We start from the raw sequence: 23,065 nt of genomic DNA, 5'->3' as shown, positions 1-23,065 counted from the left end.
AAGTGAACTGAACTGTACATCTCCTGAGATAGAAAAAATACCTGGAAAGCTAACAGTGGCATTATTTGGTGCTCCAAACAGAAAATACAAACATGAAATCTCTGTTAAATTTAAAGGTTGCTTTGTCTGCTAGAATGGTTTGCAGCTAGAAACAAAACAGTGCAGTTGCACGTACAATACAGTTGTGGTAACACAGGATAATAAATACTTGTTCAAATTTGAGTAGTGCTTTTGTAGATTCCCTCCCCACCCCTGAAATGTTTTTAATAATTAGGAATTCCTTAGCATATGCTTTATAAATTAAAGTATATAAAGCATGTTTAAACTGTTGGTTTCTTGGAGCTTCTCCTGGGATGCTGTTTCTGGACATGCTTTTGGCACATAAAAATTAAGCTAAGTAACTGCATTTAATTTAGCAACAATGAAAGCAACGTCTGTCTCCAGATTTCACCTTCATTCAGTCTGTGGCTTTATTTAATAAACTAGTTATGATTATTCAGAACAGAACCTAACAGAAGTACCAAATGTTCACATGGGTTTATTTCATTTTATTCTAAACTAAGTAAGAGGGGGAATACCAAAAATCAGGAAGATACATTTGGGAGGCTGAGATCCTTTTGGAACATGCATGCTGTATTTGTGGAGAATACAGCTGAAAGCCTGTTATCACCCCTTGTGACTTCCACTGAAATGCTTAAGAGTGCATGCCCACCCTTCGGAACGGAATTCCACTGATCCCCAGTCACTAGAAAAGAGGCAGCTAGATTGCAATATGGCCAGAATGTCACATTCTTACATTGACATTTAAATTGAGATTAAATTGACATAATTCTCTTTGAGCTCCTGCTCAAAGCAGAGCCAGCTCAGGGGTCAGGCCAGGGTGCTCAGGGCTTTGTCCAGACAGGCCTTGAAAACTGCCTGGAAACCGCACCAACTCTCAGCTCCTGTTACAGTGCTCTCAGGATGCAGATACTGTTGGCTTTCTCTACAAATTTTACATCCACATTAGCAGCACATTCCTTTTTATGGAAGGCAGTCCATCAGTGATCTTGTTCTGCTCCTGAGCTCTACACTTTCAATTCTAAACTACACTTAACATTAAGGGCTGTAGATGTGCGTACACTGAAAGTGTAAGCCAGGGGTATGATAAAAAGAACATCTAAAAAGTAATTTTTAAAAAGTGTTTTCATGCTGTAAGTTTATATTACTTAACTTGGCAATGAAAAACCCAAAATGAAACAAACAAACAAAAAAACGAAACATGTCCAGAAACAGAATTTCCACTATTTTTCTCCAGAAACATTCACATGAAACAGGAAACACCGATTACAAAAATCTACTTTAGAAGTGTGAATATGTGGCATTGTAGACAAATATTTGATGTCACTGTAGTAACACACACAGGTCCGAGCCACCTATTTCGAGTACCACTTACTCTCTTGCCAGTGCCTCTGCCTACGGGTGGATGTGCTTCGGCAGCCTGTCTGATGGTACACACCATCAGCTCAATCAGAGCGCTCTCCTGCCGGTCAGATTTTTTTAGAGAACAAGGAACATCAGCTCAGACGTGTCTGCAAGAGATCTTAAAGATGACAATTCTGTGCCTGCAGTTGTAAAACACAGGGAACAAAGAACAACGTAGAAAACATCATTTAGTCCCATTTATAAAACCAAGGCTTTCCTCCTTGATCTTTGAATGACCATTCACATCATCTCAAAATGGATATGGCAGAACTGAAAGAAGTCCAGAGAAATGCAGTCTGGAAAAAGGATGAATGAAGGGGAATGTAACAAAGATCTACAAAATTAAGAGCGTTGTGGAGGACAGAGTGACTGACTGCTCACTGTCACTCGCTTATAAAATATTCTCACCGTCATGAAGTAGTATTTCTGTTCTTTGGGAAGTGCTTCTGGTAACATCTACAGGATCAAACGCCACTAGGCTATACAGATCCAGAGAACCAGAGTCCCTAATTTCCTAAGGACATTACCATATAAATACCACAGTTGTGGCAGATGGATACCAAAAGGCCAGATTTTGGAACACTGAGATGACCAGCACGTCGTGCTAGGAAGCAGCAAGAGTATATTGTTTTTTCAGCCACCTAACCCCTCTGAAAATCCCTGAAGCAGGAGAATCTCAAACACTTACAAAGGATCTTGAACGACCCTCATTACCGTTAGGGACTCTTCGCCACAACCTCCCTGGCTACCTTGTGCACACACAGATCTGTTGGTGAAAGAATCCCCTTGTTTTTATTCCTCTTAAGAATTCATTAGGTTTTAACATTGTCTAGAAAAGCTCTGTATTTAATTAACACCACATGAAGTGCTTGGTTATTCAAAATTCAATTAGCTACTGAATTTATTGAACTGTTTGTGTATGCACTAGTTATTTAAACATTCCGTCAGGAAGAAGTCCGAGCCTTTAACATAAGGGAGCCAGAGTACAGCAGACTTCACAAGATGAAAAACAAGAGTAGAAAAATCCTGCTTTGAAGAGAAACACATTAAAAATGGATTAAGCTAAAATCTTCTTCAAATATGCTTTCTAAACAAACCACAACATCAATACCTCTGTCACTCGCAGTGAAACACCTTTTTAAGGGATAATCAACATGTGCAACATCAATAAAGTACAGAGGTTAAACAACTACCTTCTTCTCCTTGGACTGGCTCCTCCAAGAGCAGTTCTGTCATACATTCCCAATCTTTCAGCAGCTCCTGGGAGCTCTCCCACAAACTGTCCACCAAGTAGGCTGCGTGTTCATGCAACTAGAAAAATCCAAAGCAACCATGAGCACAGTGTTCTGGTACAAACAGCAGTTCTCCAGCTTTCACAATCGTTTGGCCACAGAGAGTGTCCTGGGCATGTACTCTCACGTTAGTTGGAAAGAAAATTCAGTTTGAAACTAACTCTGGAAGATCTTCCAACTGAATTATACAACTGCACAACAATGAGGATATGTTTTAACGGAAAATGGAATAAAACCAAATTGAGCTTCTTCTCCATAAAGCAGCTTGTTTGTGAAAAATCTTTCTCGGAGTTTTGATCTAGAAGCCGTAAACCTACCTCTCCTCACTTTCTTACTGCATTATAAAATGCAGACATGGTGAGACATGAGACTAAGAGAGGGCTTTAATATATTAATTCTGAATTTTATTTTTCATACATGCTGCTACATGTTCAGAAAACAGTAGCAGAAATCCTACTGATTTCAGGGGCTCCACAATTAACACTAATGGTAACTGCAAAAAATGTTTATGCGAATTAACACAATTGTTGTAAAGTGAGAAAAATAATCCCAAGCCTTCCACTGTTTTGTGAAGTCTTTTTTAACCATTACCAAAGGGTAACAAGCACAATATGTAGATGGGATCCGCTTGCCAGACATGGACTGACGCCCTAACTGGAGAACACCTAAGAGCGCAGGGAAGGAGGTCTCAGTACGTTCATCTACTCTTCTGCTTCTGACAGCTTTGGGCAAAACGTCCTGTGTCACAGAGCTCCCTGAGGCTTGCCACAGGTTCACCTTCTCTTCTGAACTCACCCTCTCAGATTGCCGTGCGTACATCTTCTAGTCCTATGCAGATGGAATCTCCCAATTCTCTAACTCTTTATTAAAAGTGGAGTCATAATATTCTGCTTAGTTTCCAACAACGCTCTCAGAAACAGCGATAGCAAAGGCTGGCCCTGAGAGAGGAGCGATCTCAGGGAGCAGTACATGGCTTCCCATGCATGGGAAGGTGCTTTGCTGATTGGGGCTTTGGGAGCAAGGTTAAGTTTCTTTTCTTCTCAGAAGGATAAAGAAGGTTAACACTAAGTAACTCCCAGCCACACACACTCAGATTTAAGGTATTTTCCCCAGAAAATACAATGATCTACTACAGTCTAAGTTTCTAAGAAATTGGAACTAAAAATACATTCAGACAGCACACTGAAGGCTCACACAGGTCGTGATATTTCATCCAGACTTAACGTGTAGGTTTACAAGGTTTTTCTAAAAATGTCAATGTTAACTCTGTACCTAAATGTAATCCCTCCTTCTCAGCATCTCTGACTGTGTTTCTTTTCATCCTCACAGTCAAGTCTTTTGTTGAAGCTTTCACAGCAATTAAAATACCTGATTGCGATACCTTTCCTTTTGCTTTCTGTCATTCCTTTCCTTCAGCCTCCCTTTGCCACCTATTCATTACCAAATCAAATGTATCATTTTTAAACCTTTCCCTCTCTATCCTCAGAGCATCCTGTACCTGATAGGTTGTCTTCTCAAGTTTTCCTCCACCCCAATACCAGCACCACCTAAATTACTATCAGAATGTCTGCCACAAAACTTTCCATATATGCTGTCCCCATAGACATAAACTACGGGCACAATGCCATCCGTGTTGTGTTCATCAAACACTTCCCGCCATCGTATATATGCTCACTGTCTCCATTCTCTGACACGTTCAGGATGCTGCAGCATAAAGCCCTGAACAACCTCAGCCAATCTCACAGCTGACTCTGCTTTGAGCTAATGACCTCCAGGTCCTTTCCACTCTGAATTATTACATGATTCTGATCATAATTGGAGGTATTATGTAATTTTTGTTCCTTTCTGGTTCAAATTATTTTACTCCACAAAGAGTAACTCCAAAGGTATTCACAGTTATCTTAAAAAACAACCAGTCACATTTCTACGTAACAATGAATCCCGGCAGCCACAGTACTACTGGCAGTGCAGTACTGAGTACAGTGGGGATGTGCAAGAGCAAAATAAACCGTGAGTAAGATTTGAGTTGAATTTGCTTGATGGACAAGGAAACGGGGGGCACGGTAAAGGGTATACAGTATTTCCGAAATTATGGCAAAAAAAAAAAGAAAAAGAAAAGAAAGACAACTTGTTACTGTATGTTGATAAATCACTGCTTACGTTCCAGGCTTTAATAAATATGAAAAGGTTAAAAATGAATTTTATTACCTCACTCTCAAGAAAGAAAAGAACCAACATCCTAATAAGGTTTCCATTTGGACTATTTCGCCCCCTCCTCTTTGCTAGAGCCTCTTCAGCTTGGGGATCATGTCTGCTGAACAATCTGAAAACAAGCAAAAGCAGCTATCGTGTTCATCAAAACAAATCTCATTGCTGCAATAGTATGATGAGCATTCATTCTTGATACAGTAGATTTGGTCATAAAACACACTGAAAGTATCTCAAGCTATTTCTTTCACGGGAAAGATGACATGACCTCTGCCTGTCTTTACAGATGAATTTATCTTCAGAGTCTTCGAGTTCACAGAGCTGGAAGAGTTTCACCCAGGCAAAAGCTCTCCAAAATATATTTACATTGAAAGATTTTGCACAGTCTTATATATTTGCATAATTTGTATAGTTTTGCATTTTTAACTTATCAAGTCTTAAATGGTGGTAGCACTTACTCCACTAGTGCCACAAGAACTAAGGTTGTATCTTCACCGGGGTCACACTGACTGGGATACAGTACAAACCTGCCATCCCATTGAACAACCAACCTCAGGTACCAGTACCAGCGCAAAGGATAAAGCAAGGCACCAGTCAATCATCTGGGTTTTTTTTCAGGCATTCATTATACATTCTGCATTGAGTTCTGGATCCACGACTAATTCCAAACCACTCTCAATGCTCAAACTTGCTTGCTTAAAGAGATCTCAGATGTGTCCACGTTACAGTTACAGCAACGACTGTTTGAGAAGTCAGAAAACTGCTCCTTGCTTCCACAGTGAAACCACAGTCACACAGCAAATTAGAAATGTGAACTGCAGTATTCGGATTTCACTGCTACAATTCACTGAAGAGAGAAGGATGAGTTACCCACAAACGTTGTATTCATGTTTTTACATAATTTTTTCTAACATGTATCTTGGCACAAAAAATTAGATAACTTGGATTCTGACATAAATACTCTATAAATATATTAAACTCTAATGTCCCAACCCATGAGGGGAAAAAATAAAAGCTGCAAACACTAAAAGGAAAAGGTTAACTACTGTGACGTGGCAGTGTCCTGGTCACAGTTACTGATGCGGTATGATTCACATCCATGGAAGAGCTCGCTCATTTCCTTTGGCAGAGTGGGTACGTGAAAGATGTAACCACGGTGTAATGCATTTTTAGGAGAAGTCAGTGAGTTTAGAAACAAATTTCTTAATTATTACTCCATAAAAAAAAGGTCTAAAGTTCACAATTTTGAAATAAACTGTTTTAGAGCTTTGTAAAAATGATGACTGCCTATCAGGAAGACTATCAGGGACGTACAGGCCCTATACATATAATCACAACAGTAATTCAGCAACAGCTACAAGATTTAAACCAACTTTAGGTTTATGCAGCCTTTAAGGAGTTAGGAACAGTTATCTGAATTCTAAAGCAAGAAAAATGTAAATTCTGTTTCTTCAAGTCTTAGGTCTTGAATTTAAACAAGGGAATGAGCCTCTGTTTTAAATTAAATAGCTGATTTGCTAAATTGGGATATTTCACTCGATTGCTTCTTTGCCTTTTGATCTTACCTCTGCCAGGAAGCATTCACAAATCTGGCCTTATTCCAGGGCAACTGAACACTTACTTTTTGTGAAGGAATTCTCCAGCTGCTACCGCAACGGGCCGGTGTGCCGAATACACCAGGTGATAAACATTCTCACAGTCTTCATTCGACAGAGCTTCTTCGCTTCCACTGAAAGAGTCAGAAAGCAACACCTGAACTAAAACAAATGTTTCATTTCACCCCCCTCACCTCCCATGGCTTACTTTTGACAGCTACAAGATTGATTTTTTTCCTACAAAATCCTAAACGGTTGAACACTGACTTCAAGGATCTTTGGTTCCATTTCCAAATACAGAGATGTTTAAAGGGCCTTTAAGACTGAAAGTTTGTCTCATTTCCTTCTCCCAGTTGTATCAATACATATAAAATAATATGATAAAACAATGTAATCCCTGTTTACAAATCTTGCCCTGCCTGGTTACTTAGACCATCACACTAACTACAACACACATCCTGCCAAACACTCCTTAGCGAACACTATTAAATTAAAAACCTGGAATGTTACATGAGGAAAACATAATTGCTTGCTTAAACTTATTTACTTCTATAGCACTGTCTGTTTGCTTCCAAAGCTTTTACCTTTTAAAGTAAAAAGGGAAAACCTGCCTCGGCCTCCTGGCCTGCTCCCTCCTCCAGTCAGGTCTGTTCACGCCCGTGTGCACTGCGTGGCCGGACGTGCCCCTCTGCTGGCCTGGGGAGGAGGAAGGAACATCCCCACTTCCAGCTGCCGAAAGGGCCAGGCCAGGGGGACAGAACTGCCTCAGCAGCGGGAGAAGGCACAGAAACACCCTGGGGATGGGCGGCAGAGACTGAAGCAGATCACGCCACACAGTGGGGACATAGAACATCCACCCATCAAATCAACACGCGATCACTTTGGGACCAAAGTATGGGGTGCGTTTAGAGCTACAATAATGCTGATGGAATAACCTGTCCGTCACTTTTACAGGAGTTATTGTGCTGACTAGATCTAGATTTCATTTTCAACATCACGGCAGCGAATCTGATCACACACATGCACTGGATGAAAGCTGATGAGAAGTTTATATTCTGTAATTACTTATTGACAGGAAAAAGTCTCCTTTTACCCTTATCTTGGGTGAATGACATAGTTGGGGCTTCTGCAGCTTCTGAGCTCAAGGTAGATTTTGCACATGAGTTTTCTGACACCCTGAAAAACTTCAATTTTTAAGCAGTATTCTTGAAAAATGCTATGAGCCATGGAACACTTATATTCCATCAATTAGATCAAAATATCACCACTGTCGCATACAGGAATATTACCTTCCTCCTTGTTTAGTCAGCATTCATCAGAAACGTTTATGTATCAGCACTCTATACATCATTTGGCTTCATACTACAAATAACTGTGAATTGGTCATTCCCCATGGTGATTGTTCATGACATTTTTCTGGAGCTCTGACCTGCCAGAATACTGCCCTGTGCAGTAACCCATATCCTTCTGCCGTTAAACGCATTTAGCGATGTTTTCATCACGCAACCAAAGAGAAAACAGGACAGGAAAAAAAAGGGGCACTGGATAATTGTTGACCTAAAATCTTACTGTTTTCCCAAACGTTGCTAATAGCGTAGGGAATAGATGTGTTCTACATCTCATTTGTGATCATATTTGTTACATTTGCTTTAAAGATATTACAGTAGATACGAGATTTCCTTTCTTCCTAATATTACAAGTCTAATATCTGTAAAGCAAAGTGACCAAAAAAAAAAGAAAAAGAAATGAAGTGCAGACTTCTTTACTAAGAGGAAAAGCTAGTCTAATATTTCACCCAAATTCTGCACATACAAAAACGTTCTTCAAAGTGGAGTCACTGGGTATACAGTACGATGCAGAAATTCTGTGCAACTGTTTGTAAAACGTATTTTCTTTCACATAGATTTTAATGACGATATGATAAAAGCTGAGCAGTGCTCCTGCAGGAGCTGTGGACAGGCTGGTTCACACAGTCAGCGTGTGGGATGATCTTTGAGCTGGATCTCTGCCTCAGGGAAGCCACTGCATCTCTGTAAGAAACAGCTGGGGACCTGGAAGCATGTCCCCTCCTGCACTGGATCTTTGCTTAGTTACTGCTAGAGTTCTTTTAGCAAATGTAACCCACAGATACTTGTTTCAGGGAGGACAATTATTCTGCCCTTGGCAAAAGGTATAAATGCCCTCTGGCATTCTTCCACAGCAAGGGAGGCACTGATTGTCCCAATCCATCAATACATTTTATATTTTGCCTACTGTATTTCCATGGGATAGAATATTGTATTTTAGCTTCATGACTGTAGTATTACACGGTCAGTCCAACTTCATACGAAGTGTAAAGTAACAGGTTCACTTCATCACGCAAGCAAAGAAATGATGTCAATGAAATCCTGCTGGCCTGGGTAACTTTCAAAGGGAATATACTGGTTTTGAAAAATACTCACTGAAGTATTAGCGTGACTAATCGAATAGCTTCCACAGCAACATCATATTCTTTATCAAGTGTCATTGATACAATGCGATCCTGAAAAGGAATTTTACTACAGTGACAAAACAGAAACAGGCAAACAGCTATCACATAAAGAATTCTATAGATTACAAAATAAATACTCTTGGGGAGAAAGACCTTTCACCTAGACACATGAAAGCCCTTCAATGTTATCCAACCATTTAATGCACATCTTGGGAAGCTGTGGGCTATATGCACCACGGAACAATTAGGCAAGTACACAGGAATGAGAACAAGTGCTCAACAAACAGTCATTATCCACGTGTGTTTTCCAGGAAACAGGCAAACAGAGTTTGGAGCTGAAGCACTGCTCTGGACTGGTGTTATTTAACCGTTCTTTCCTGAAAAGGAATGTACTTGGGTTGGGTGATAGCAGAAAAATTGCCCCGCTTCATCCCCCTGAAAACAAATAATTTTAGAGCAATGAAGGCTGCATGTGTGCAATTTTGGAAATACTGTGAAGAAAATGACACCTGAATATATGCAGCTGCATATTGCCTGAAAAGTTGTGGCCTTTATACCTGGCTACATCTTAAGATTTGACGCTGATCTCAAGAATGACACCTCCACAGGAAAGTGGGAAATTCCATGTTTGGCTCTGTATGTTCCTATACTCTTTCCAGTGGAGACAAGCATACCACTTTCCAATCTAACATAATGCTTTTATAACTTCTAAGAACACTGTCATTATGAGAAGTCTCCTAAGGGTTTCTTTCTCCTTAGTTTCAGTTTGCTTACTGGCTACCAAAAACAGACGTGATTAGTGTATGTTGTCCTCCCTGTCTGGGGAGAACGTCTATCCATCCATAAAAATGCAATATGTCTTGATGTTCTTTGCTTGACTGACCAAGTTAATGAAAAGAAATCAGGCCATCTGAAAATAAAACTTGCTTTCTCTGGCTTGACCTGCTTCAAGGAAGGACTAGGTACTATGCGATGTGTTGGGATGTGAAAAAATAGAAGTTAGGGACTGGAAAAGAAACAAGGGAAACATGAGGAAACAACAATGAAAGTCACCAAGAACAAATGAGGACAAATAAAGGTGTTCACCCTCTTTTCTCTACTATTCCAGGCATTTAAAGGCTGAAGGTGAGTCTCGAGCAACTGATGCTTATTTCATTATTAAATTCAGGAACAGTATGTAGTGAATGGATGCCCCATCCCTGGAGGCATTCAAGGCCAGGCTGGATGTGGCTCTGAGCAGCCTGGTTTAGCGATTGGCGGCCCTGCATATGGCGGGGGGTTGAAACTAGATGATCACTATGGTCCTTTTCAACTCAGGCCATTCTATGATTCTATGAATGCATTGGGGGTATCTCAACAAAACCATGCCTGCAGAGATACTTCGAGTCACTATGACTGAACGCACCTCTATCAATCACAATTAAGTTCCTGGGAAATTTTATGCATTTAACAGTTATATCTAGATGGTTTGAGAGACTGTGAGAGGTCCATGAAGAGACTCAAACAGGGAAATAACTTTCCAAACAGGAAATTCTGTGTATGAACAAAATAAAAAAAAAATGCTGTCAATTTTTCCTAAGGTACTGGCCAAGGAACAACAACTAGTAACAACAACATCAAGAGAAAGAACAGCCAGAGATATTGATCTTAAAAGGTTCAGTGGAATTTCATACAGTCCCTCGAAGTGTATCTTAAAATCCAGGATACCACCAGGAGGTAACTAACTGCACAAGAAGGAGTAAGCACACAAGTATAACACTCCTTCTACATCACCAAAAACAGCCAGGAAGGGAAGCGATCTTCTCTTCCACCTCCAGAGCAAGAGGTGCTCTCTGAATTTGAAGTCCTTTGGGGCTCTGAAACCAACTGATGTGACAATGCTTTCTTACCCAAAAAAGACTGTTCTCTCCTCTCAATTTTTTCCCAGAAACAACAGGCTTAAAATAAACAGGGTGGACGTGTCATTTCTTATTTTCTGCCAGCACCTCTGTGTGAAGGACCTGCCAGCCAGGCATCAAGGTCCTTGAAAATGAGCCCTGAACACCTCATGCCCCTGGAAGGTGTAACTTCCGTGGTTCACTACGTTACAAACCCCAGCTGCTCCATCCACCTTGAGAGAGGTTTCCTGTAGCACTGTACAGTAGTAGAACAGGACGCAGGTCTGTTCTATCTATAACCTGAACAATTAATTTTCACTGTGAAGATCAGTTTGCAATTATGTATGAGGCTGTGTTTTAAGAGCAAATCATCTCCTTTTGCCTCGCAGGCTTGGGGAGACAGTGCTTTCCTGCGAAGGGTCAGGGATGAGGGACAGGAATCTGCTGGTGTCCTGACTCTGGCACCGACTGCAGAAGAGCTAACTCACATCTCCTGTATGGCTTCAGTTAATGTTTGCATCAGACAGGACTTCCTGATGGAAAACAAAAGTCTTTTTGATGGACGATTTTTTTTTTTTGATGGACAAAACTTATTTTCTAGCATATCACCTACTCCTAGAACACAAAAAAATGCTGGAAATAACACACATCTTCTGGTCGGAGAAGTGACATATCAGATCCTTGTCACAGCTATCTGGAAGGCGGTGAAATATTAACACCCCAGTAAAAGTCACTCTGGATCAAATTAATTTCCACTTTGAACAGCTAGAAGATCTCTAGAGAGATTTCTCTTGACAGTTTGAATGGATTGAGCTGAGTTCCAGCTGAACTGCGCAGGTCGATTAAAGCCTGATGAGGATATATAAATAAGCAGCCATGGAAGCCAGAACAGCATTTCAGTCAATTATTTTTCAGAGAGTGGTGGTGGAGTTTGTGGTGGCAAGACATTTCAGTAATGTATCACACATTCAGAAGGCATTAATTTGGAACTTTGCTCCCTCCTGGTGCCAAAGGCTGCATCCCTGTCAGCACAGCTATAAATCCCTGTGCCTGGGCAGCACCAGCTTTTTGTTCTCTTGATGTGGCTGCAAACTGAAACTGGTAATTCATCATGTGCAACACATCTGTTCTCTAGGCTCACACAGACTTTGAACTCACCTTTCCTCTAATTTACTTCATAATGATACAGATTTCTGGAGAAAACCAGCTTTGATGGAAGAGAAGGAAGACGAGGATTGCTAACAGGGTTGCCTTTCCTCTGAATCTTTTTGACAGAAAGGAAAATTCCTTGTGCCGTTCTAAAAGGAGCAACAATGCACAGGCTAACCTGCTTTCTAACAAAGAAAACTGTCTATACTGTGAAAAGAGCCAGAAGGAAGTATTTAGTGTTTTCATGTTACTGTAGTTTGTTGAAGTACATCACTGAGTAACTTCTTCTCAAAGTGCCTCCAATTGCCTGGAGAAGTTGTGCTGGTAGGTGGGACAGGTTCAGACTCAAAGCGGCTTTTTCTCTTACAAATTACAGGAGGCTAAGAGAGAAGCAACCAGCATGTTTTCCAGTACAGAGACCATCAGAGTTTTAGTGACCTGTTTCAAAATAAATCGAATTACAGAAGGAGCAAATATAAACAAATCTGTAAGTCTGCACAGATGGAAAAGAAAAGCAGGAGAGGTGGAGCGTTCATTTTTCTGGAGAGTTAACTGGTATTTCTGCTTGACCTGAGATGATAAGCAAACCAGACTTACGGAGGCATGACAGAAGCAGTCTGAGGTCTGAACCTGTCTGTCAGGCACCCTTCTGTAAGAGGAAAGTTTGTCTTTACGGCAATAGTCCCAGAAACTGATTTTATAAAATCAGAAGAATATAGGCCCTGAAGTGATCTGATTAAATGATTTAGTTTCATCTCCTGCTTTAAAGTCAACTATACCTAGCTCATTCCTGACAGATATTTATTTAATCTGCCCTTAAAAATCTCAAATGAAGAAGATTATTAATAAAGAGTGTTCAATTCTATAACTATATTTTGAACAAAAAGCCTTCCTTAATACCTCGACTTTATTACAGTTTAGGTATCTTCCTTCTGCTTCTCAAGTGGATGTGGTAAAAGGAGGAATACCATTATGTTTTTATGAATTGTTTACATACAGGGAAGATAAGACAAGTTTTCTGTATTTTGTGCTTCCCTAGGTCAAACTGGAGGAGGTACTATTAACTGCAGTGACAGACAATGACAGTGAAGTATAGAAGCTACAGTGAGAAGTTTTTAAGTCTCATGCATTTATGAGTATTTAAATTCCATTTTTATAAACAGAAATTTTCATCAGCATTATAATCATTATTTAAATGAAAATAAATCAGTCATCTCCACTGCTTTTCTAAACAGAATTTTTCATCAACATTATAATAATGATTTCAATGAAAATAAATGAAATCAGCTTTTCCTTGTGAGGCAGCCTTTACCGCAGCTCTGTGTTCTCCAGGACACAAAGGCGATGGTAAAAGGTGCCAGCCAGCGTGGTGACGGTGCCTGAAAGCTTTCTTCGCAGAGAATCCCAGCCAGCAGCAATGACAGTATTGCTACACTCATCTCTCCAGATACTTTGCTTGTGAAATAAAGCAGTCATGCCATGAAGGGAATTAACAGCCACATTCCCATCAAGATATTAAGCAAAAAGTCAGTGTGTTTGTGCTAGTAAAAAAACCCATTAAACACTCCTCCAGTACTTATCTCCTGAAGAGGGCAATCTGAAAAGCAAGGGATTTCACCATGTAGAATATTGCAGTGCAGATCAAATTACCTCTTCCTCCAAACAGAAGCACGTATTCAGCTAAAAAGCTGTCTTACGAACAATCTTTTGTTACAGGCTGTTACTTTCAGACGTATTTTAGACTGTGTGAAACACCCAGCACATGTCCTTAAAACTCAATAAATCCAAAATTAAACAAGCACAAGCAGATTGAATAGTGACAATGTATAAACTATCAATAATGCAAACAGATAAATAATAATCCTGGCCAAGCCCGACAAATCTTACAAGATAAACACTGTAAAATGAATTTGGCTCAATGTCAGCATTAAGTACTACAGTTTTACTATTGCAGTTACAAGCCTTGTCACAAACAAATGAGTTTATTTTTGCATTGAATATACATGACTCAAAGACGGCAACAGGATGAGACAGATGATACTTTTATTTTCTATACTCCTTCCAAAAACTGTATTTCCTCTTACCTTGAATCTATTAGTGAACAGCTCCAGTTTTGGAAATAACTCTCTGTTGGTATACAGACTCTGAAGAGCTTTCAAACACTTCAACCTCACTTCACCTTGCTAAATAAAACACACTAAGATTAGCCGATATAATACCCTGATCAAATGCACGTGAATATTAAACAGTATCATATTGTAACTTGCTTAATGTACATTTAAAATTTTACGCAAATGAGTTACCAAAGCCAATTTGCAGTTCAGCTAAAAACCAAAAACCACATGCAGCTGCTACAAACAACGTTCAATTTCCCCCTATTTGCATATAGAAAGAATTTAATGTACCATCAGTTACATGTCTGTTACTGTTTCCCTTTCAAGTAACTCCACAAAAAGATAAAAAAATGTAGCAAGTAAATACAAAATCAAGACGTAAGACCTCAAGGTGGCCGGTGAAAAGACAGTGTGGCTATTTATTGTCAGGAAAGGTAACTCCTGCCTGGCATCGGTGTGTACAATCAACGCACAAGTGTTCAACGCCACTGAGCCCACTCGAGCAACTCGGCCATCTCCGAGCGTTGTCTTTCCTTTTCCCAGAGACAGAGCACTGGATTTACTATTCTGCAATCTTCTACAGCCCATCTCTCATGACAGGACAGGCACAGGCTGCAGGACGCGAAAGGCCAGCGCAGAGCAGACCGCTGCCACAAGAACACTACCAAGCCACAGCCTCAGGAGCCCTGGGGAAAAAGAGCAGCTCGTGTCTGTCTGTCTGTCTGAGGTGTTCTAGTGGCAGGAGCTCTTTAGATGGGCTTGCTTCGACCTGGTGAGCTGCAGGCAGGAAACGTGGGCGTCAGGAGACAGTGCCTATGGACCAAGGTTTGTCACCTACAGAAACAGTGACAATAAAGAGAAGGGCTGGGTCCTCTGGGCACAGGCACATCATCTGGCTGGCTGCAAACGTGCAGCAGCTCAACTGCATCGTCCTGGCAAACGATGGATCCTTGTTGAGAAACATTTGTAGATTGCAAAAAGGTTATAAACACACATCTGCTCAAATATAATCTGTAGAGTTCACTGCAGCGTGAACTTACCTTTATGAATGTGAGTACACTACCAAGTCTAAGGCCCCAAGCTGCTCAAGAACTAACACAAGTTATTGACTTTTGTAAATAAAACTCCATACCCAGAGGGCTTCACTCCTGAGCCTGACTATTATATTATAATGAAGTCTCTATTTAAAAAACTGCTCAAACTGAAAACTGAAAGAACATTCAGAGACTGACATAAAACCAGAAGCTAAAAATCCTTACTTTTAAGTATCTGTCCTACTTCCCATCTATCCCAAAAATTGAAATAAAAGACAAGAAGGACAGAAGTTGAAAGGAGGATTTTCAGAAGAACTTTTCCTTGAAGCACTGTTGTTCCTGAGAGATCATCTCTTTATATCTGCGAGGAGCCTCTGAGCACTCACGCTTTCTTCTAGGGATCTTTTTGACTACCACTGCGGATGAAGTCAGTGAGACGAAAGTTATGTTTAGAGGATCTATCAGAAGATCTTTCAAGGTACAGGAAAGAGCCTTCTTGAAGAAAAGGTCTATACGGATGCGATCAACTGCTAAATAAGCACAGAGGAATGCTGCTTGTCATTCTTTTAGTGGCGCCTCTGCTGCAGTACCAGAAACGGTGCTTCCTCTGCGGTGTGGCACTCAAGGGCCAGCGTCACTGGAGGGAGTTGGGACTAATCATTAGAAGAGGACGTAAGGCTCTTACAGCCTTAGCTCACTTAGCTGCAGAGGATCAGGATGGGTTCTGGTCCGTGATGAACGCTATGGAGCGACAGTGAAGCAGCCAGTTTAGCTACAGTCCCACGTGTGAGCAGGTGGCTGGCTATTCAGCCAGTGCTGTAGTCCCAAAACGCAGAACTCTAAATGGGTCAGGCACAGAAAAATACTCGGTGCCAACAGCAACGAGACTTGTGACCCGTGCAGGTAAGGTCTGTACTCCTGTGGAGTCCATAGCCCTCCTGACTTCACTGGGCACCACGGATCAATGGTCCCAGGGCTCAGGACTGATACTGAGGGTCTATAATCTCCAGTGAGCAAACCAAGCAAGGCAGGGAGGAAGCACCCCCATGAACATTCGGTACTTGCATGGCAGCCAGACTGCTGAAGGCAGGTGCTAACAAAAGTGTACTGGACCAGGCAACATCCTCCTGCTGCTCACCACATCCCAGGCAGAAGGCAAGTGACTGCAGGAGCAGGTGAGGAAGAGAGAACGGTTGTGTTAGACCTGGTCCCTCCGGCTGTGAACAAAGGCCCAGGAGATGCCGAGGCAATCCCCAGAAACGACTGCCTTTCTTGGCAGATGAACGACAGCGGGAGGTTCTTCTCTGATAGCACAAAGGGCTGGTTTCTAAACTGTTGGTCAAGGATGGAGTTCATCTCTTCAGAGAGGGAAGAAGAGCTGCACGGCAGCTTGCTAATCCTGTTAAGAAGGTTTTAAAATAGAGCCAGCGGGGATTAGAGACAGGGACCCCCCAGGAAGGATAAAGAGCAATGACCTGGACAAGAACCTAGGAAAGGCAGAACTGAAGGTGTACGTGGATACATGGCACCGAAGCCCACAACGGAGGTGCAGAAATGTCCCGTGGACCATTGACATGCCAGACACAACATGCTTCCTGAGTAACTGCAAGAATCATCCACGTAACATGAGCTTTTAACACCCCAAACACTATTTAGGAAAGACACACAGCTGAAATTTCCCATCTAGCAATGAAGTAAATGGGTGGGAACGCTGAAGTTAGGGTAATTCATAAGAAACCTACGTCGGGGTGAAAGCTGTAAACACAGGGGTGTAGAGCAAGGACAGGAAGAGACTTACTTAACTAAGAGATTAATTTATTCAACCAATGAATTAATTAGGAGGACAAGCACAAGAGAAATACAAAAACCAGAAGGAAGATAAAATAAAGAAGGCCTGGGCACAGTATGGAATGGACACAAGAGGTAATGAAGAAAACTTTCTGGAAGTATCTTTGTAGCGTAACGTATAAAATTAGTTTGCTTTCAAGGAAAAGGAAAAAACTAATTGTCACTTTTTATGTGGACAGCGGGTAGGAAAAGAAATAATAAATAAAAATTACAACGCAGACTCTTTAGCTTATGTGAGGAAGAATTTTTCAGTGGCAAGCATAGTTAAGCACTCAAACTGCCACAGAAAGCTGTGGGGTAACCAACAGTATAGAGTTTTTTTAGAAAACACGACTGTCTGTGAACACCACCGCAGATATACAGTGACCTCTGCCTTAAGCAGGAAAGGAATAAGAAAAAAGAATATTTCCCAGGCTAGATTTTAGCCAGATTTTCTGCAGTTCTGAGCTGAAGTTCACAGTGAGCATGAGTCAAACCTAAGGCAGCAAATATTTGCAACCATGCGGTACCTTTAATTCTGTTAAAGAAAATGAGCATCACTTTCCAGCTATTTTTGTGTAGTCAAAAATCTATGCTTTACAGCCACAAAGAACACACCCGAAAGGAAAACCTTGACATTTCCCAAGAAAATAATGGACAAAATATTTGCATTATCAGCATTCTAACAACTAAGAGCTTCCATTCTCCTGAGTTTATCTTCCAGAAACATATACTTACTTGGGGTTTTGTCCAATTTGTAATTGTGACACTTGACTATTGCAGAACCCTGAATTCATCCACACCCTCATCGGTTCTATGCATGCCTCCTTCTCCAGTCTAATTATTCCTGTAAATCCCCTTCTCTCAAAGTGTGTTTAGATAATTATTTACATTTTTTTATTATATAAAATTATTTTCCATTAATATGAGAAATGCTTCGCACTAATACTTAAATGTTAATGCTTTCTTTTATTTACAGTTTCAAATCAGAACATAAAACAAAACCATCAAATGTTTATCAACACTGTTTAATGACAAACATTTCTCATATTTTCCCTATTTTTCTTGAGATAATCTTCCAGGCACTTCTGAGTTTTGAGAAAAAAAAACTTGTCACCACTGCTAATGAAGCAAAAAGCAACACATACACCTTATATGTCAGCAGTGTGGGGTAGTCTACATTTGTCTGGGAGAGTCACGCTCTACCCAAAATCCTCTTTACCATGGCAGAGCTGTGATGAAGAATCCATCCGGATGGAAGCACAACCTTTTCATATTTTTTACATGCTAATCACAGGACTCAGACCAACAAGCCGCAACTCTTGTGTAAGTCTCACAGTGATCTACAGCCTGGCATCAAACCAGCTTAGATCCTTATTTGTGTTCCATGTAGCTGATACTTTTGAGCATTAGTTTGCCAACTCTCAGTGAGAGCCAGACTTCTCTGAACATTCAAGGATACCACAGCTCCAGAAATGGCGATTAGGGATGCACTGCTATGTGTCAGCTCACACACCAGACGAAGCCTTGGATCACACAGAGATGATGACTTGTTGAGCCCCCAGAAACACAATTTTAAGTAGGTGGGTGGTCAAGAGAGCCAGCAAAGCCATACCTCTCTTTTCACACCTCATGTTTCTTCTTTTGGAGTTTTCCAATTCTTTTTTTGGTGGCTAAGGCTATTTTGCTGGTTTTTAAAAATTTCGGAGGTTTTAATAATAGATAATTAATTTGCTCAGCTCTTTGCCCTATCATATTTCGAGGCCAGGCTGGATGAGGCTTTGAGCAACCTGGGCTAGTGGGAGGTGTCCCTGACCATGGCAGGGGTGGCACTGGACGGGCTTTAAGGTCCCTTCCAACCCAAACCATCCTGTGTTTCTATGATACTATGATTCTACTTCTGCAGACTGCACTGTTTTGGTTTTTTTTTCCCCCTCTTGTGTAGAAAAATAACCTAAATTACCGGGTATCTTCAATCTCACAGTTTATGGGATGACTGTGATATACTGTGCTGCGTTTTGATGCTCTAGAATAGTGGATTTTGAGGTAATCTGCTGCCTAATGACAGAAACAGTGACACCGCCAGAGAGAAAGAGATGAAAATGTCCTGCAGCACATCAGTACCTGTGGCAGGAGCGTTCCTGGCAGGGGCAGCAGTTGTGGTCTGTCTGCACGTGCCCACTCCATGCTATTTATGAAGATACTGTATCATCTGATGCACTTTTTTATTTTCTCAAGCTTTCCCAAACCCAAGGAAATTAGGTACCAAGGAGATTCTATCAGGTTAAACATTCAGAAGTTTGGGAAAACTGCAATTTCAGTTTCTATACAATCTTAACAAAAAGAAGTGCTATTTTTTCATCCTTTTAAGTTAGGATGCCATCACAATGAAGTATTCAAATAGCATCTGTTCCAGAGGACCCTGGGTTCATTCCTTTCGCAGAAATAGAGAATCAGTAAAGCAGAGGCACGCAAAGAACGAAAAGACACCTACTTATGTGTTAGGAACTGGTTTAAGAATCACGATTGTCTAAGTATCTAGAGACACAATTAGGGTTTCAAAACAGTTCCACACATCAGTGAGGCAGGTGAAAATTAAAACTGGACAGTCTGATTTAGCACTTTTTTTTTAAAGAGAGACTTTTATGCAATTAAATTATGTTTTTATATATTTGTAATTTATGCTCCCAGATCTGCAGGAATGAAAAAGCAGCTTAAAAGGAGAGAAAGGCAAAACTAGAAACTCTTATTCAAATGAGAAAGCAATTTATAAAAAACATAAAGCCCTACAGACATTCATCTGAAATCTGGGAAAGATTTACAGGCTTAACATGCGACATATCCAGATTTCCCAAATTCAGGAACTAAACTTCTGTATCCTACCTCTGAAGATTACACTGAGTTACTACAAGGAAGTATAAGAACTGTGTCCTCCCTGCGGTTAATTCGTATGCTTTCTGAAGCAGAATATGAAACTGCTCACGAATGTCCTGCACTGCTGCCTCCTCTCTTTTCTGTAGTAGTAAGCTTCCACAGAAGTTAATCATTTTGGGGTGACTTCTCTTCATACGAAATGGAAATACCTTATGACTATTGCCTCAGCCTTCATTTTTTCAGTGTTTTAAGTACTGATCATAGCAAAAATTATCTCCTGAGCAATGCAAAGTAAACTTGGGTACTGTGAGGCAAGTTTTTCAGGTGGCGGCAATGAAAACCACACTGTTACAGGATCTCGTACTTTTGCAGGGTTTGCATTTTTAATTGGTTCTCATTCCATCTTTTTTGAATATATTCTTCCCATTGCACTTCCCTCCTCCTTCTTTCTGTGCCTCCCCAAATGTCTCATTCTCTCTGTCCTCTTCCTTTCCATCCTCTGAGACGTGGCCCACCTGCCTCTGACTCTTCCCCATGCTACCTGATCTATCTCACTCTATACATTAAACATACACAACATCAATAAAAATATTACATATCACATGTATCAGGATATTAAGCAGATCAGCTAGAGGTTTAAAGACTGAGAACCCCGAGGCACTTCTGAGGCTGCACTGATAAATATTACCAAGCAAGCAGAGGCAGGAGAGTATCCTGACAGAACTCTTCTGTGTCTGGCCCAGATGGAAAACCATTTTTTTTTTTTTACCATAACACTGTAATATAGAATTTGTCTGATATGAAAGAACATATTAATTTTTAAAAAGCTGAGGTAAAAATATATGTTAAGCTACAGGCAGATGACTAGATGCTGGCCTGAGGCTAAGCCAACTGAAGAGGATGTGTGAAACTACTGGACACGACAGGAGAAATTGCTGGAAGTGACAGATAACAGTGTGAGAAGCTGACACCAGCCAGAGAGGGCCGTGAGGAATGTCTGGATTTCACAGCTGGTTAAAGGGAGCTATGTGAGAAGTGGCTGGACTTCACAGCTACTAGAAGGGGACTGAGAGCTGCACTGCGAGACTCTACTCTGCCACTGGAAGTGCTACTTCGTGGAAAAGTTCTGCTAGGATTAGAATGTGCTTCAAAAAATCCAACACAATTATTTGTAATTAAACCCTAATGAAACAAAGCCCTCCACCACATCCCAAATCCTCATCCTCCAACCCGAGCTGACCTCCCCACTGATGTGCTCTCCAGCTAGCAGTGAGGCACACCGACGTTAACAAGGAGGTACGCGGTACTGCCCTTCAGAGCAAGGTGACGGCCACGCTTCCCTGTCCAAGCTGCAATGACAGGAGGAGCAGTGTCTCTAGAGCAAACAGTGGGCACGGCTGATTGTAGCCGTGAGCAGGATTTTCCTCCTAACCAAGTTTTGTAACAATGAGATGTAATGCAACAAGTTTGGGGCAAGTTTGTAAAGGAAAAGTTTGAGAATTACAGGTTTAGAGAGGAAAGATATCATACATCTAGTCTCTAACGCACAGGATACTCTTACCAAGTAAATTGCTGGTCCAAATCAAGCTAAGATGTAGATCCTCGTCAGCGATAGCTAAGGCACAAGAACCAGCAGCAGCTAACTTCTTTCATTAGCAAAAGCTAACATCTTTCTAACTGATCTTCTTCAGGCTTCAAGCAAAAGAGTGACCGAGTCATAGCCTAAATGTTAATATGCTGTCCGAAGTTCATGAAGAAATAATCTTTTTAAAGAATCAGCTGTTAACCACCAGTTATGCAAGTCATCAGAACGAAATTTTTCCAGCAGTGCTGGGAGAAAAAAATGGTCTGAATCAGGATGCTGGCATTTAACAAGCATTATCAAATTAATTAAACTGCATTAATTCAGCAGTACAGGTAGGTCTCATCTCTTTTCCTTAGATACTGTTACCAAAACAGTTCTGAGAAAAACAAGTGTTTCCAGTGGTTTTGGCAAGGGTGGGAAGACTGCTAGTCCCAGTTGCTGCCTGGTGCACAAAAAATGCGTACCTTCACAAGTGCAAAGTCCTGTTCTGGTACAGATAGGAACTGGGCGGTACTTAGGCCTGCTGCCACCAAGCAGAGGCACCTTGTGGGTATCAGCAGTACCAAGAACTGTGGTGAGATAGGAAAGAACCTGCGGATAGAAATCTTTTTGCTTCCACCTGGTGTTTCAACATTTTTTTGAAGAAAAAGCTAAAGAGAACCTTGAAGAGATCCCCGAAGGGAAAATAAACTGATGAGAATTCCACTGGCTGTGGAGCCAGTGACGTCTGTTGGGGAACCAGAGATGTTCTCTTTTCCCTAACTATTAGACAATGTAAATGGAAGACATATCTAGAAATCTCTTTTCCATTCTGCTTCAGATGCAAGGTTTCTCAGGGGTGATTTGCGGAGGCTTCTCCTTCTCTTGTGATCAGAAGAAAAGGACCATGGAAACATTTCTATTAAAATATTCTAATGGAGCCTGAAAACACAAAAAGCACAAGAACCAAGCACACACTGTGGGACTACTGTATTCTGATTTAAGTGAATGCCTTGAAATAAGCTGGCTGACAGATAAATAACAGGCGAGAAAAAAGAACAATCTCTTTATAAATCAAAGGTGACAGACTAAACATATCTCGGGCAGTATAACAGCAGCTCTCTGCAGTGCACTCTGCTGTGTACAGTCATGCACAATACTTACCCTGTCATGTAGTGTCCAACCAACATATTTTAAATAACTATCGTTCAGGAAGGCATCACTGTACATTTTCATCCAGACACCAATTTCTTCAATACAGACAGCTCTAATCTCAGCAATAGCATCACTAATAAGGAAAAAAGAAAATAGAAGGAAAAGTATTAACCAGATGACAGACACATACCATTTACTTCTCATTCCCGTTGCCCTGTCTGTAATATTTTGCTTTTACTTTTGATGAACTTCACTATGTAGGGCCTGTCACTGTTCTCACTGCCATCTCATTAACTTTCTGTTCCCTGATGTCCTTGAACTCACTGACCTATCTAATAACTTCAATATTTCTACATTCAGATACGATATTTCTATTATCACAAAAAATTCTCACACCACTTTGCTTGTTAGTCTATTAGTCCATCTTTTACCTCCCTCTTTT

General features: G+C 40.9%; 1 protein-coding gene across 1 annotated transcript in view; it reads right to left on the bottom strand.

Annotated features, from left to right (window-relative positions):
• Positions 1-22,756, bottom strand: part of STAG1 (stromal antigen 1) — a gene marked incomplete at its 5' end in the record, with an annotated part of 71,487 nt that extends 48,731 nt beyond the window's left edge. Inside the window, 7 exons of the mRNA XM_010087987.1 lie at positions 1,436-1,560; positions 2,658-2,775; positions 4,965-5,079; positions 6,586-6,693; positions 9,001-9,080; positions 14,140-14,238; positions 22,633-22,756. Of these exons, the coding sequence (XP_010086289.1) occupies positions 1,436-1,560; positions 2,658-2,775; positions 4,965-5,079; positions 6,586-6,693; positions 9,001-9,080; positions 14,140-14,238; positions 22,633-22,756 (769 nt within the window). The remainder of the gene's footprint in view (positions 1-1,435; positions 1,561-2,657; positions 2,776-4,964; positions 5,080-6,585; positions 6,694-9,000; positions 9,081-14,139; positions 14,239-22,632) is intronic.
• Positions 22,757-23,065: the final 309 nt, after the last annotated feature.

The sequence above is a fragment of the Pterocles gutturalis genome, unplaced genomic scaffold (assembly GCF_000699245.1).
Source record: "Pterocles gutturalis isolate BGI_N339 unplaced genomic scaffold, ASM69924v1 scaffold42026, whole genome shotgun sequence".
Taxonomy (NCBI): Eukaryota; Metazoa; Chordata; class Aves; order Pterocliformes; family Pteroclidae; genus Pterocles; species Pterocles gutturalis.
This window is presented reverse-complemented; position numbering and strand designations above follow the sequence as displayed.